The 15,016-nt window shown below is 43.0% G+C and overlaps 1 protein-coding gene across 1 annotated transcript in view; it reads right to left on the bottom strand.

Annotated features, from left to right (window-relative positions):
• Positions 1-2,475: 2,475 nt before the first annotated feature.
• The window catches only part of sema4f (sema domain, immunoglobulin domain (Ig), transmembrane domain (TM) and short cytoplasmic domain, (semaphorin) 4F), a 240,280-nt gene continuing 227,739 nt past the window's right edge, over positions 2,476-15,016 (bottom strand). The window contains exons 12-14 of the mRNA XM_043691726.1: positions 14,095-14,258; positions 7,789-7,835; positions 2,476-6,016 (exon numbers count right to left, since the gene is read on the bottom strand). Of these exons, the coding sequence (XP_043547661.1) occupies positions 5,397-6,016; positions 7,789-7,835; positions 14,095-14,258 (831 nt within the window). The 3' untranslated portion in view covers positions 2,476-5,396. The remainder of the gene's footprint in view (positions 6,017-7,788; positions 7,836-14,094; positions 14,259-15,016) is intronic.

The raw sequence follows: 15,016 nt of genomic DNA, 5'->3' as shown, positions 1-15,016 counted from the left end.
ATGGGGACACCACCCACCATATACACGTCAGGAAATCATGTGACTCGGCCAACGTTGTCTATATCATACGCTGCAGGCAAGGATGCCCCAAGGTATGGTATCATTGGTGAGATCGACCAGATACGACGACAACGGATGGATGGACACCACGCAACAATCACCAGACAGGGATGTTCCCTCCCAAACGGGCAACACTTCAGTGGCCAGTGACATTTGGCCTCAGATCTTTGGGTGGACCGTCCTCCCAAGGTGGATCTCAGGATACGCAACGCCACTCTGCGTTGTTGCACATCCCAAAGTACACCTTGGAGAATGGTCACCTAAAGGTCCAAGGCTGAATGTCTGGACCCTAACTGGGAGGGAACATCGCAACAACGCAGGCTGGCTGAGCAGAGGCTGATCGTCATGAGGTACCAATGAGGAGGGCCTCAACCGGGATCTTGGGTTTAGGTCACACTATAGGTGACCTCACTACACAATACATTCACACACACACACACTCTTACACATTCATACACTAACGTAGATCCTTTCTCATACACACACTCTCTCAGACACATCCCCCACACCCACTCATATGTTTATACTCCATCACTCATGCACACACAAGTGCAAACACACACTCACACATACTCATACATTCACATGCATGCACATACACATCTAATTCTATGGGGAGAATGTGCATTCGCAGAATTGTAATTGCAGATACATGCTATTTTGTTCAGAAAGCACACAATCTGCAGGCAGTCCATCTATGTAACATTTTATAAATTCCTACTTTGGAAATAGAACCAGTCTGACTTAAGATTGAGATATAGCCAGACTCTAACCTCACACCTTTAATGCACTGTCTGAGATGAGAGGTCACTGTTTTTTATAAACCCTGAAGCTATCTCGAGAATGTGACTGGAAAGAAGGTCTGGGACTTACATATTAATGAACTGAAACCTGTAACCCATTCGAAAAGATGAAAGTCACAACAGCAATCTAGGTTTGTTCAATATCTCATTTCAGTTGCATGATACTGTGCTCTTTTGCTATAAATTCTGTCTTTTGATCCTGCTTCACAGCTCCCTGATGAAGGAGCAGCGGTCTGAAAACGAGTGCTTCCAAATAAACCTGTTGGACTATAAGCTGCTGTTGTGTGATTAGATAGTTCCTATATAACTATATTTATGTAGGAACTGTAAGTAAACGTACATCAAACTCCTCCAAACAGCAATGTGATAATCACCAGGTTGTTTTTGAGAGAGCCAGAGATTGAGGAGTAAATATTAATCAGGACACAGGGGATTACTCACCTAACTCTTCTTCAAAATAGTACTTTAGATATTTTACATCCACCTGAGTAGGAGCTCATAAAAGTAGCTGAAAAATGTGTTGCTGGAAAAGCGCAGCAGGTCAGGCAGCATCAAAGGAGGAGAATCGACATTTCGGGCATAAGCCCTTCTTCAGGAATGAGAAGGGTCTGATCTCCAGCATCTGCAGTCCTCACAAAAAGAAAACTGATCTCCAGCATCTGCAGTCCTCACTTTCATCTGGGTCATAAAAGTAGCACCTTGTGACATGGAGAGAGCCATTGGCACCTCAATCTCCTCCATGAGCATCTTGGTCCTGAGTCAGTAGAGACACCGTTGAAAAGTGTGGTGCTGGAAAAGCGCAGCGGGCCAGGCAGCATCCGAGGAGCAGGAGAATCGAAGTTTCGGGCATAATGCCTTCTTCAGGAATGAGGCTGGTGTGCCAAGCGGCCTGAGATAAAAGGTTGGGGGGAGGGGGAATTTGGGGGAGGGGTGACTCCACGCCCGTCGCTCCCCAACAAGAACTTTTATCTCAGCCCGGTTGGCACACCTCATTCCTGAAAAAGGGCTTATGCCTGAAACGTCGATTCTCCTGCTCCTCGGATGCTGCTTGGCCTGCTGCGCTTTTCCATCACCACACTTTTCAACTCTGGTCTCCAGCATCTGCAGTCCTCACTTTCTCCTCAGTAGAGACACCTTTATCTAATTGACCCAACTGGGTTCTCAGTGGATGGGCCACATCCTATCCACTCCACCCTCTCCTCCCTGACCTATCACCTTCATCCCCTCCCCCACTCACCCATTGTACTCTATGCTACTTTCTCCCCACCCCCACCCTCCTCTAGCTTATCTCTCCACGCTTCAGGCTCACTGCCTTTATTCCTGATGAAGGGCTTTTGCCCGAAACATTGATTTCGAAGCTACTCGGATGCTGCCTGAACTGCTGTGCTCTTCCAGCACCACTGATCCAAAATCTGGTTTCCAGCATCAGCAGTCATTGTTTTTACCTCACATCCCTCTTGCAGTCAGTGTGGCTGGAGAAAGACAAATGAGCATGAAACCAGTAAGCTTTTCTATGCCAGTTTGCTAGCCAGCCTTCTAGCCTCTCTCAAAGTAGTGGTAAAATTCAGCTCTGTAATCAATCCAGCCTCGAATTGATGGTAAACATCCAAGATTAAGAACTAAAATTAGTTTTATAAGAAGTGTTCAGCTGCGTTACAACACTTTACATTACCAAAGAGGCTAAATAGCATCCAACATATTTTTGAGATACCACAAAATAGTCATTTATTTTAAAAAAACATAATTTTGGTAACTGGACTCTGAGAATTTCTCTATACAACTGGTTAAAACATTTTATCTACCAGTTACCTAGATCCCCTGCTACTGCATTAAACTGAAGATGTGCACAGTCACCTTTGCACCACAGCATGTAATAATGACAGATAATTTCTGAAACAAATGTACAACAGAGGTGCAACAAATAGATTGATTATATATAAAAAGCCAGTCAAACGCTCAGAATTTATTAATTGTCCCAAGCATAAATCCCCACACCCCAACCCTCCCTAAATTATTCCCCCATTCTTCACAAGGTACCAATTTCCAGTGAGCTGCAGATATAAAAGGCAAGCCCCTCAAGTCATTTGTTCAGGTGCCCAATTGTCACACCAGAGACTATACAGAGAGTGTGTCGGTTGCTCATTCTCCAAGGAATGCATCAGTGTTGAAAATCTTGACCTCGCATGTGCACCCAAATATCTGACATCAGGTCAAAGACACAAGTACAGAATCTCTTCATATTTTTTCTCTGAGTCTCTCAGGGACACTCTATGGTCCGTTATGCTGTCTCAGCTGACACTAGACTGACACAACCTGACCTGTCCGCCTCCACATAGCTCAGATCCAACTAGGAAGGTAGTTCTACCCTCTTAGCCATCAGAAATCTCTACCATCCCTCCCCCAACCCTCCCATCAATTTTCAACCTCCTACAATCTGCATCAAATAAAATTATAAATCAAAATTCATAAAGAACAATACTGGAAAGGCTCAGGCTTATTGCTGAATACTGATAGAGATAAGGGACGGACACCAGTAATCTCACCAGAACTGCACTTAAAGCACGCACTATTGTGACACTGCTGACATTTTACATTAGCTCCCGTACATCAGGAGCCATGCGATTTTCATAACAAGCCCAGTTTAACTATGAAAAGAACACTATGTCGTTTCAAATGGTTTCATTTGAAGTGAATGATTTGAACTGTAAAAGACAACGGACTTAAATTTTGAGAAACATTCTAAAACTGGAAAAATGCAGATTACTCAGGCATTAAGTATCCAGCCTGATCTTCCTATCAATTAAAGCCAATGGAAGGGTACATCAGATGTATAATGAATGGCTATTTCAAAATCATTCATTGTAGACTGTTAATATTATCTCATGTAATAGTGATCACAAGTGAATAGTTTTAGAAGTTATGTGAGATGGTGAATTAAGAACATCGCACATAAAGGATATTTATTGGCTTCAAGTGCGAGTCCTTCACTCCCACACACAGTCTACTAAATAAGTTTAAAGATAGCTGTGATGTTCCCAAAGGTACTGCTCTCCCAGGTTAAACCTGATGCAATGGACAAAAGTTAAGACATAATGCTACACATCAACTCATATTTCACTTGACCCCCTTTCCACTGCTGCCAAAAGTGCACTGGAAGAGCATCAGTCAATTTCTGTTAAGTGGGATCCTTGTAAAAAAGTTTTGGAGAGAAGCAAGAGTAAAACTGATAACAGTAATAACTAAATATCAAATAATAGCAGTCCAAGGGCTAAAATAAACAGTGACTAATGTTTACAATAGTTGAGTAGTTGGTCCTTCCACTGAAAATAGCAAGAGCAACATTGAAGCAGTATGGAAGGCCAAGTGAGGACAGTGGTGGTTGTGCTCAGTTCTGCTTTCTGCTTAGGAACATTCTTAATTCTGTGAATCCCGAGATTCCAATGACAATGAAAGGAGTGCAGATGCCAGGTGTTACAATGTCTCCGATTGCATTCTTCTTCTCAGTAGTCACACAGCAGAAGTGCTGACTGCATGCTGGTGCTACTGGAGCACTATACGCAGCAACATCCTTATTCCAAGTTCGGACTGAGCTGTCCCACTGGTAAGCATGCATCTCCACAGACAAAGCATTTTGAAGACGTAATAAGTTCTTGACAATCCTATGAGATGAGTGGTATTAGGTGTTAATATTAGTGGTCATTTTTGTCTTTGCTTCTATTAATTCTCCTATCTCAAAGACGTTGACTCCTTTTTCAGTGTGAATCTTTAAGTGCAAGGTAACAATAATATCTCGGCCAGTGGTCACTGAATCACAGATACTCCTAAACAGTCATAGAATGACACATTACAGAAGGAGTCTTTTTGACCTATTGTGTGTGGACTGATTCTTTGGAAGAGCTATCCAATTAATCTCACTGTCCCAATTTTTCTTCACAGCTCTGCAAGTAATTTCACCATTAACAGAGCTATCAAAACTAGTCTTGACCACTTGCCATATGTATATGTGTCCTCTATAGCTGCTAAATGGTCATGGAATGGTGGTCAAGAGCAGAAATTTGGGGTTGCCATTTACTCTCCTTGTAATACTCAGTAACACCCTGGACTGAGATCAATGAGCTCGCTACAGAACAAGAGTCCATCCCAGAGACCTGACCACTCAACTAAATTCCATCTTTTATACTCTCTTAAAAAAATACATATTCACAGGTTTAAACAATGCCAGTTCTTTAAATGTTTTGGTTTAAACTAAACCGGGCAACTTGGGTAATCTTCAGAGGGTTAAATGGTCACATAATAAAAGTAAATCACTTTCCCTTCCACTTCCAAGGCAAGGATTCTGTACAAGGCATGTTTGAAGGTGTTGCCAAAACTGTGATGTGGAGTGGGCATCACATTCCCAAAATTTTTACTTTCTTACTTCAAAGAAACACCTGTGGACAGAGTTCAAAGCAACACATTTTTGTAAAGCAGGTTTTTGACTGCTTTTTTTGGGGCATTTTCATAAAGGGTGGTGGTTCGTCTGTCAGCTAGTGATTAAATTGAGGTTTCATCCTGGCATGATATAATAGAAATGGTGTGGTTTCTCAAAGGGGCCATGTTTACTCCATTCACTTCCTTATCCATAGTTTCATAGTCATCGTCTTTTTCACTGGTTCCATTTAGACCTGATTCACTTTTCTGGCTGATGGTCAGGGGTCGGATTTCATCAGTGGAGTCCAAACTGGGGACTGTAGCTCCTCCGGCTGCATCTGTACAATTCCCCTTATGGCTGCTCTGAGGTGCCTTTTTCTTGCTGCAATACCAATCACCAAGTTTGTAAGCAAAGGCACCAAGAAAAAAGCCAAGGATAAATAAGAAAAGCAGCAGTACATAACTAACAGATTGAGTTTCCTTCCTTGGATCAGTTGAAGATCCAAACTCGAGCATGTAGAACGCTGTAAGAGCTTGAATTTTGTCCTCAACGCACATGCACCTGTAATCACCCAGGCTGCTCGGTGCAGCTGTCACGCCAATTCCCTTGGCATTATCGTTGTTACTCAAATTTCCATTGGGTGTTGTCCAGTGACAAGTTGACCAGGCAGAACTGGGTTCACACTGAAGGAAAACCATGGTCCCATTCACCACTGGCACCATCTTCACTGGCAGCGAAATGCCTGGAAAGCAAAAAAAAATTTTTTAAAAATCAGAAGGGCCGTGATAAAAATAATTTTCCACCTTGTGGTCTGGGCTTTTGATTTTTTAGGATTTTGTTTATCCTGTCTCTATCCCTTTTCCAGCCATTGATTATGCAGTGAACTGTTTATGAGGTTCCAGGCCTCCCACTGAGTGAGGAGCAGGTCCCAGGGTTAATGCCCTGGTCCAGAGTCACAGGCTGACCTGAGGCTCTAGGTCTGCGGTTAGGCCCAGGCACCTGATGGCAGATATTGTGAATCTGGTTCCAACACAGACCCCTGTGGTACCACTGGCAGCTGTAAGGTCAGCCCAGCGTGAATTCATGGAAGAGGCAGCATTAGTGGAGGCGAGATGGTGCTGGAGAGTGGCAACTCTTTGTTCCTGTTGTGGCAACGCACGATTGTAGCACTGTCTACGGTTCAGCAGCATGGACACAAGGATCTGAAGTGGAGAAGCTGAGCTAGAAGTGGAATTTTGCGTTATCATTATGGAAGCAGCCAGTATGAATTGCTTCAGTCCTGAGTAGCAGTCAGAAAAATGAATTAGATGTCTTGGGATTTCATTTATTTACACATTGTGAAAGAGCTTGTGGTGCAGAGGGCTGTGATTAAGGCTGAACCCTTCCCAGTTATGACACTTACGCTGTGAGGAGTATGTCAATGTTACGATTTAAAGGGAGTCAAAAAGCTGTTAAAAGATATTTGGAGATGTACAAGGACAGGAAATGTTCTGAGGGATATGGCCAAATGCAGGCAAATGTGACTAGCTCAATTTAGGAAAGCTAATTGACATGGATGAATTGGGCCAAAGGGTCTGTTTCCATGCTGTATGACTCTGTCTTGGACTCATCAGAATGAGGACACAAGGAATAGATTTGAATAAAGAAATACCATTTTCTTCAAATCTGTTTCTTGTGTTGTATTTTTGATAAGTATTAAACATAAGCTTCAAGTTATTGTGTCCTTTTAGCAAATTTTAAGTTCTGTACTACCAAACAATTATTTAAAAACAGAATGGCAAAATATTATTGAAACAGTGTTAGATTAAGAAATGTTGATGTAAGAAGGGGATCTGGATGTCCTCATACACCAGTCAAGCGAGCATACAGATGCAACAAGCAGTTAGGAGAGCAAATGGTATGTTGGCTTTGAATGGAAGAGGATTTGAGTGCAGGGGTAAGGTTTTGATTTCCTTACCCAAGAACAAATATTGCCAGACTGATTTCTACCTTGGTAGGTTTCTTGTATGAAGAAAGCTTACGTTAACTAGACCTGCACCCAGTTTACAAGATTGACAGGGGATCCCATTAAACATATCAAATTCTGACAGGGTTGAATGCAGGAATGATGTTTACCTGAGCTGAGGGATCCAGTACAAGGCTCTCAGTTTATGCTGCTATGAGTAGAAATTTCTTCTCTAATAGTGTGGTAAACCTGTGGAATTCTTTACTGCAGAAGTCAGTGGAGGTCAAGCCACAAAATATGTTTACGAAAGAAACAGACAGATTTCAAGAGGCAAATGGCATCAGAGAGTATGGAAAGACCGCAAGAGTATGACGTTGAGATAGAGGATCCGCCCTTATCATGTTTGAATGACAGAGTTAACTCGATGGGTTGAATGGCCGACATCTGCTCCTATTTTCTCTCCTTTTATGTGCTACAGTCACATTAATAGCATCAGGAGAGAGGTGGGAGGTGGAAAGGTGTTGAAAATCAGATAGGCATATAAGAGTTGAATATCTTAACAAACATACCTTTCTCAGTTTTACATGGGGTGTTAGTCTGTGAATCTTGCAGATTCCTAAATGGAAGAAAGAAAATTATTTTGGTTTTCGAAAGCTCAGAAAATCCTTGAAGCAATAATTATCATCTGTTTTAAAAAATAATTATTATTACTGGCGAGGTTGTAGCATTGTGATAACGTCACTGGACTAGCGATCCAGATCTGGGAACATGGGTTTGAATCCCACCAAGGCAAATGGTGAAATTTCAATTCAACAATAAAGTTCTGGAATTAAAAATTAAACCAAATGGCAACCACTTTCAACTGTTGTTTAAAAATCACTTGGTTCACTAACGGCCTTCATTCGTCCCCAGACTGGCCGACATGTGGTTGATCCTTTATTGTCCTCTGGACAATGTGAGTCGGGCAATAAGTGCTGGCCTGTTCAGCAATTCCCACATCATATAAACAAATTTAAAAAAAATATAATCCTGCTAAAGTATTCGAGCTTTTTGTTTTGCTTAAAGGAGGTGCAGTAAAGGTATGAATACAGTTAACAAGGTTCAATTATATATGCACACAAAGGCATTTATGATGAAAAGTAAACATGTAGTGTGTACAGTTTGAAATTCTGCAATACATTTTTGATAATTTGATTAAACAGCATTCATTCTAACACAACAGCTGAACCCAGCAGGAGCTCACGGTTACTGTTGCACAAGCATTCCACATTGAAACAGGAAACTCTGAAAAGTTACAGCACAGAAAGAAGCCATTCAGCCCTTCATATTTATAGCAGCTTAATAATAAAGTTTCGGTAGTAACTAAGAAGTCTCAGACTTTGTCATAATAATGACAATAAAGTTTCGGTAGTAACTAAGAAGTCTCAGATTTTGTCTTACTACCTGTACATTGCTGGGCACTGCAGGTGTAAGAATGCTTGTCTCTGTTCCAGTGTGTGGGCCTTCCCTCCCTTAAGTATGGTGTACCCTTGATACATAACCTTTTCTTGACCTATTTGAGTTTAGATTAAATTCCCTACAGTGTGGAAACAGGCTCTTCGGCCCAACCAGTCCACACCGACCCTCCGAAGAGTAACCAACCCAGACCCATTTCCCTCTGACTACTGAGCCTAACACTATGGGCAGTTTAGCATGGTCAATTCACCTGACCTACATATCTTTGAACTGTGGGAGGAAACCAGAGCACCCAGAGGAAACCGTTGCAGACACAGGGAGAATGTACAGACAGTCGCCTGAGGCTGGAATCGAGCCTGGGACCCTGGTGTTGTGAGGCAGCAGTGCTAACCACTGAGCCACCGTTAAGGTGGGTTAATCTTAAGTCCAACTATTATGGCTTCTGGCAATTGTATCATCTCTAGTGTGTGATGGCATATACTAACAGATACAAAGAGGAGGTCATCCATGCACTGCAAACACACTCTTCCTGTTATTAGACACACTGACTTCCTCTATTGCTTAAGCCATATGCCAATGAAAGATACAGGGCTATTGGAGACCTTGGGGCACCCTCATCCAATACTGATTCTCCCATACTATAATAATAAATTTAGATTGTGATGCCACATCTATGATTATCATGAGAACACAGGAACATGAGTAGGGCATTCAGCCCTTTGAGCCTGTTCTGCCTATCGATGAGATCATGGCTGATCTGTGGCCTAACGCCTTAGTTCTGCCAACTCTGGCTCATATCCCATAATACCTCTTCTTAACAAATACTTATTTATCTCAGATTTAAAATTAACAACAGATCTGGCATCCACTGCTGTTTGTGGAAGAGAGTTCCAATCCTTTCATCACCCTTAGTGGGTAGAGGTGCTTCCTAACATTCCTCTTGAATAGTCTGGCCCTTAATTTTACAGTCTCCAACCAGTGGAAATAGTTTAACTTTATTTACTCTGTCTTTTCCTGTTAATATATTTTGAAGATTTCGATCAGATCACCCCCTTACCTGCTAAATTCTTGAAAAGCAGGCCTATTTTGTACAATCTCTGCTCATAACTTAACCTCTGAAATCCCGGTAAACCTATGTTGTACTCCCCCAACGCCAGTATATCCTCACTAAGGCGGGATGCCCAGCTGTGCTCCCTGTACTCCAACGGGGATGTATGACATCAGCATAATTTCTGCATCCTTATACTCCAGTCTTCGAGATATAAAGGCTAACATTTCAACAGCTTCCTTATTTTCTGCACCTATTCATGATATTTTAAAGACCTATGTATCTGAGTCCCCAAGTCTCTTTGGACATTCATTATATTCATTCCATCTAGAAAATACCCTGATCTATCCTTTCTTGGTCCAAAATGTATAACCTTACATTTGACTACATCCATTCTAACCAGGCTCTCGGGATTCTGTAAATTTAGAAGGATTGAGAGGAATTCCCTCTCAATCCTTCTAAACTCTATCAAGTAAAGACCCAGAGTCCTCAACTGGTCCTCTAATGAGAAGCCTTTCAACCCAAACATAATTCTTGGAAACTTCCTCTGGACCCCCTCCAACACCAGGAAATCCTTTCTTCGATAGCAGGCCCAATAAACTGCTCGCAATATTTCAAAAGCAGCCTGACCAGAGCCTGACACAGCCTCAGCAATACACCGTTGTCCTCTTGAAATGAATGCATTTGCCTTCCTAACTCCACCTGAAAATGCATGTTAACTTTAAAAGAATACTGAATCAAGTCTCTTTGTGCTTCAGATCTTGAAAACCTTTCTCCATGTGGAAAAGAGTCTATGCCTCTATTCTTCCCAAAGTGCATAGCTTTGCAGTTTCCCACACTCTATTCCATCGCCACTTCCTTGCCTAGTTTCCTAGCCTGTCCAAGTCCATCTGCAGCCTGCTTGCTTCCTCAACTCTGCCTGTCCCTCCCTTTGTGTCATCTGCAAACTTAGCAACAATGCCCTCAGTTCCTTCATCCCAATAATTAATATATAATATGAATAGGAACTCTACTAGTCACTGGCTGCCATCTTGTAAAAGACTGCTTTATCCCTAAACTCTGCCTCCTGCTAGCAGCACCTTGTAAAAGGCCTTCTGGAAATCCAAATAGATCACGTCCATGCTTCTCCTTTGTCTAACTTGCTTGTTACCTCCTCTAAGAATTCTAACAGAATTGTCAGGCAGGAACTCCCCTTGATGAAGTTGTGTTGACTCAGCCTTATTTTACCATGCACTTCCAAGTACTTCGTAATCTCATCCTTTGTAATGGAATTTATAATCGTGCCAACAACCGAGAGGTCTGGCTAACCAGCCTATGATTTCTTGTCTTCTGCCTCCCTCCCATCTTAAACAGGGGTATTATATTAGTCATCTTCCAGTCTTCTGGGTCTGTCCCTCACTCTGGTGATTCCTGAAAGATTACCACCAATGCCTCTACAATCTCCTCCTACCGGGGGAACTCTGGGGTGTGTTCCATAGGATCTCCACGTTGGACACTGGATTCCAATATCTCAGTTTATGCTTCAAGGGCACTGGTCACATGCACCCCCACCCCAATACCATGGACACTGGCATCTGACATGTGCCAGCCTCTCACAACCCTTAAAGCACTTTTCCAATGCACTTACAGGTTGCTCCAGCATTTCAGCACTGCAACTCTCATTGTAATGCTGCAGCAAGGAAATTATGTTGTCAGGGACTGTTTTTGTAAACCTCCTCTGGACCCCCTCCGATACCAGCTAGGACTAGGCTGCAACTTTATTCCACGTGCTGATCATGTTTACTTACTCAGCCTACTTGGATACTCAGCATCCCTGCCTTTTCATACCCTTCCTCTAAGCAAAAGATACCAGGCTCAGAGTACTGCTGTGTTATGGTGCCATTTAGCACAGTCACAAAGCCAGACAGCTTAAAATGGTTGTCAAAAGTCCTCAGTCAAGTCAAGGGAGAAAGTCTTTTGGTCAGGGGATTTCGAGCGCACTAAGTCAAGGGCAGCCTTTGATACCTCCAGGAGCTTGGGCACCGTCAGTAAGCCACTCAGCCTAGATGCTTTCCACAAAAGGGATGAAGAGCCAGAGGTCAGGCAGCTCATCTCCCATTCTGACTCTTTCTGCTCTAATGGGGACTGTTTACCTCTAACCACCTGATGAAGGAGCATTGCTCTGAAAGCTAGTGCTTTCAAATAAATCTGTTGGACTATAACCTGGTGTTGTGTGATTTTTAAACTTTATTTTCTGCACCTATTCATGATATGTTAAAGACCTATGTACCTGAGTCCCCAAGTCTCTTTGGACATTCACTACATTCATCCCATCTAGAAAGTACCCTGATCTATCCTTTCTTGGTCCAAAATGTATAACCTTACATTTGACTACATCCACTCTAACCAGGCTCTCGGGACTCTAAATTTCAATGAGGTTCCCTCTCCTCCTTCTAAACAAGGAGTACAGTCCCAGAGTCCTCAACTGCTCCTCTAAAGACAAGCTTTTCAACACAAGGATCATTTTTGTAAACCTCCTCTGGACCCCCTCCAAGGTAGGTATTAAGGGAGATGAAATGGGTAGAACAGTTGTATTTTATGGTTCAGGTGGGAGCGATAGTGACAGTTTCAGCCTTGGTGGGAAGTTAGTATAGTTGCAGAGATAGACTGAGCGTGAAGTATCGGAGAGAGGATGGTGGCATTTACTCTGGTGAAGTGGAGACAATCAATGACCTTCTTCCTATATTAACATGCATTATTCTAGATGGCTGAGACTGCACTGACCCAGGTATTAACCCTTGGACTAGGCAGATTTCAGCAGTACCACCTATCCGCTATTTCCCTTAGTTTCTTCTCTCTCCAGAAAAGCAGCTGTCGTTGACATTTCTGTAGTTCTCCCTGCCCTGGTGTAATTCAATCATAGAATCCTGACAGTGTGGAAACAGGCCAACAAGTCTGCACCAACCCTCCAAAGAGAAACCCAACCAGGCCCTTTCCGCTACCAGATTCTGGATTAGTGGTGCTGGAAGAGCACAGCAGTTCAGGCAGCATCCAAGGAGCAGCGAAATCGACGTTTCGGGCAAAAGTCCTTCATAGGAATAAAGGCAGTGAGCCTGAAGCGTGGAGAGATAAGCTAGAGGAGGGTGGGGGTGGGGAGAAAGTAGCATAGAGTACAATGGGTGAGTGGGGAAGGGGATGAAGGTGAAAGGTCAGGGAGGAGGGGGTGGAGTGGATAGGTGGAAAAGGAGATAGGCAGGTAGGACAAGTCCGGACAAGTCATGGGGACATTACCCGTAACTAATGCACCTAACCTACGCATCCCTGAACCCTATGGACCCAACCCTATCGTGCCTCACATAAGTGTAGAATGCCTCAGGGTTTTCCTTAATCCTACCCACTAAAGATTTTTCATGCCTCCTTCTAGCTCATTGGTCCATTCTTCAGTTCCTTCCTGGCTACCTTGTAACCCTCTACAGCCCTATCTGATCCTTGCTTCCTCAACCTTAAGTAAGCTTCTTTCTTCCTCTTGACTAGATGTTCAGCGTCCCTTGTCACCCAAGGTTCTTTCACCCTACCATCCCTTCCTTGCCTCAGTGGGACAAACATATCCAGCACTATTAGCAAGTGCTCCCGAAACAAGCTCCACATTTCTGTCGTGCATTATCCCGAGAACATCTGTTCTCAATTTAGGCACCCCAGTTCTTGTCTAGTGGCATTGTAATTCCCTGTGCCACAATTAAATACTTTCCCATACTGTCTGCTCCTATCCCTCTCCATGACTATAGTATATGTCATGGAGTATATGTCAGTGATCACAATCACTGAAATGCTCTCCCACTGAGAGATCTGACACCTGGCTTAGCTCATTGCCAAGCATCAAATCCAATATGGCCTCCCCTCTAGTTGGTCTAACTACTTATTGAGTCAGGAATCCCTCCTGGACACATCTGACAAAAACTGCTCAATCCAAACTATTTGAACTCAGGAAGTTCCAATCAATATTAGGGAAGTTGAAGTTACCCATGACAACAACCCTGTTACTTCTGCACCTTTCCATAATCTGCCTCCCAATCTGCTCCAGAATGTCTCTGTTGCTACTGGAGGGTCTGTAGAAAACTCCCAATAAAGTGATTACTCCTTTCCTGTTTCTGACTTCTACCCATACTGACTCTGTAGACAAGCCATCCCTGATGACCTCCCTTTCTGCAGCTGTCTTACTCTCCCTTATTAGCAATGCCACTCCCCACCTCTTTTACCTTCCCCCACTCCCCCATTCCTTTTGCAACATCTAAACCCTGGAACATCCAACAACCATTCCAGCCCCTGTGATATCCAAGTCTCCGTAATGGCCACAACGTCATAGAGAAGATCCAAGTTCTCCATTAATACTCACCAATGAGCTGTTTTGTTCCTGGATTGAACACATTCCAATTTTTGCACATCCCAGCCACAAGACGGATCCCTGGCCAAAAGGCAGCCCTCACAATGGGAATACCTGCTGCAGTTTACAGCTGGAAGCTGAACCACCAAGTTTTGTGATCCAACATAGACAAATTCCTGAAAGAAATTATCCCCCATCAGCAACAAATTCACTCAGGTTCTTTTTCAATAACCTATTTCCTCATAAAGCTCTTCTACCAAGACATAAGAAATTTCAAAAGGTGAGTGAACAAGAAACAAAAGGGCACAAAGACAGTTTTTTGTAATTCATTCATGGGATGTGGATGTCACTGGTTGGGTCAGCATTCATTTCCCATCTCTCAATGCCCTTGAGAAAGCAAAGGAGAGCAGCTTCTCGAAGTGCTGTAGTCCACCTGCTGTGTACTGAATTATGAGAAGGGACTAGAATCTAATAAAGAGAATTCAAGAACTGGCAGTTTTTTAAAGAAAAAAATCTTTAATGGGATGTGAATGTTACTATCAAGGCTAGCATTTGTCATTTACCATTAAGTACCCCTGCGATAGTAAGATTGAGCTCCCTTTTTGAAACACATACAATGTAGCTACATCCACAGTGTGGTTAGGAAGGGACTTACAAGATTTGACCCAACAACAGAGCTGCCCATGTCCTTCTGGGAGATAGAGGTCATGGGTGTGGTAAGTGCTGTTTAATAAGCTTTGGAGAGCCGTCACAGTGCATACTGCTGCCGCTGTACATTGGTCATGGAGGGCACCTACATATGTACATAAATGAGGACTTTTGAATAACAGCAGGTTATTAGGATAGAAAATGAGACAGAGCAGCCAGTCCAGAGACTTCCAAAATCACTCTGCACCTCTTTGAACTTCTTGAACTGCGGAAGTCTGTGTGGTGA

Source organism: Chiloscyllium plagiosum, chromosome 1, assembly GCF_004010195.1.
Source record: "Chiloscyllium plagiosum isolate BGI_BamShark_2017 chromosome 1, ASM401019v2, whole genome shotgun sequence".
NCBI classification, from domain to species: Eukaryota; Metazoa; Chordata; class Chondrichthyes; order Orectolobiformes; family Hemiscylliidae; genus Chiloscyllium; species Chiloscyllium plagiosum.
This window is presented reverse-complemented; position numbering and strand designations above follow the sequence as displayed.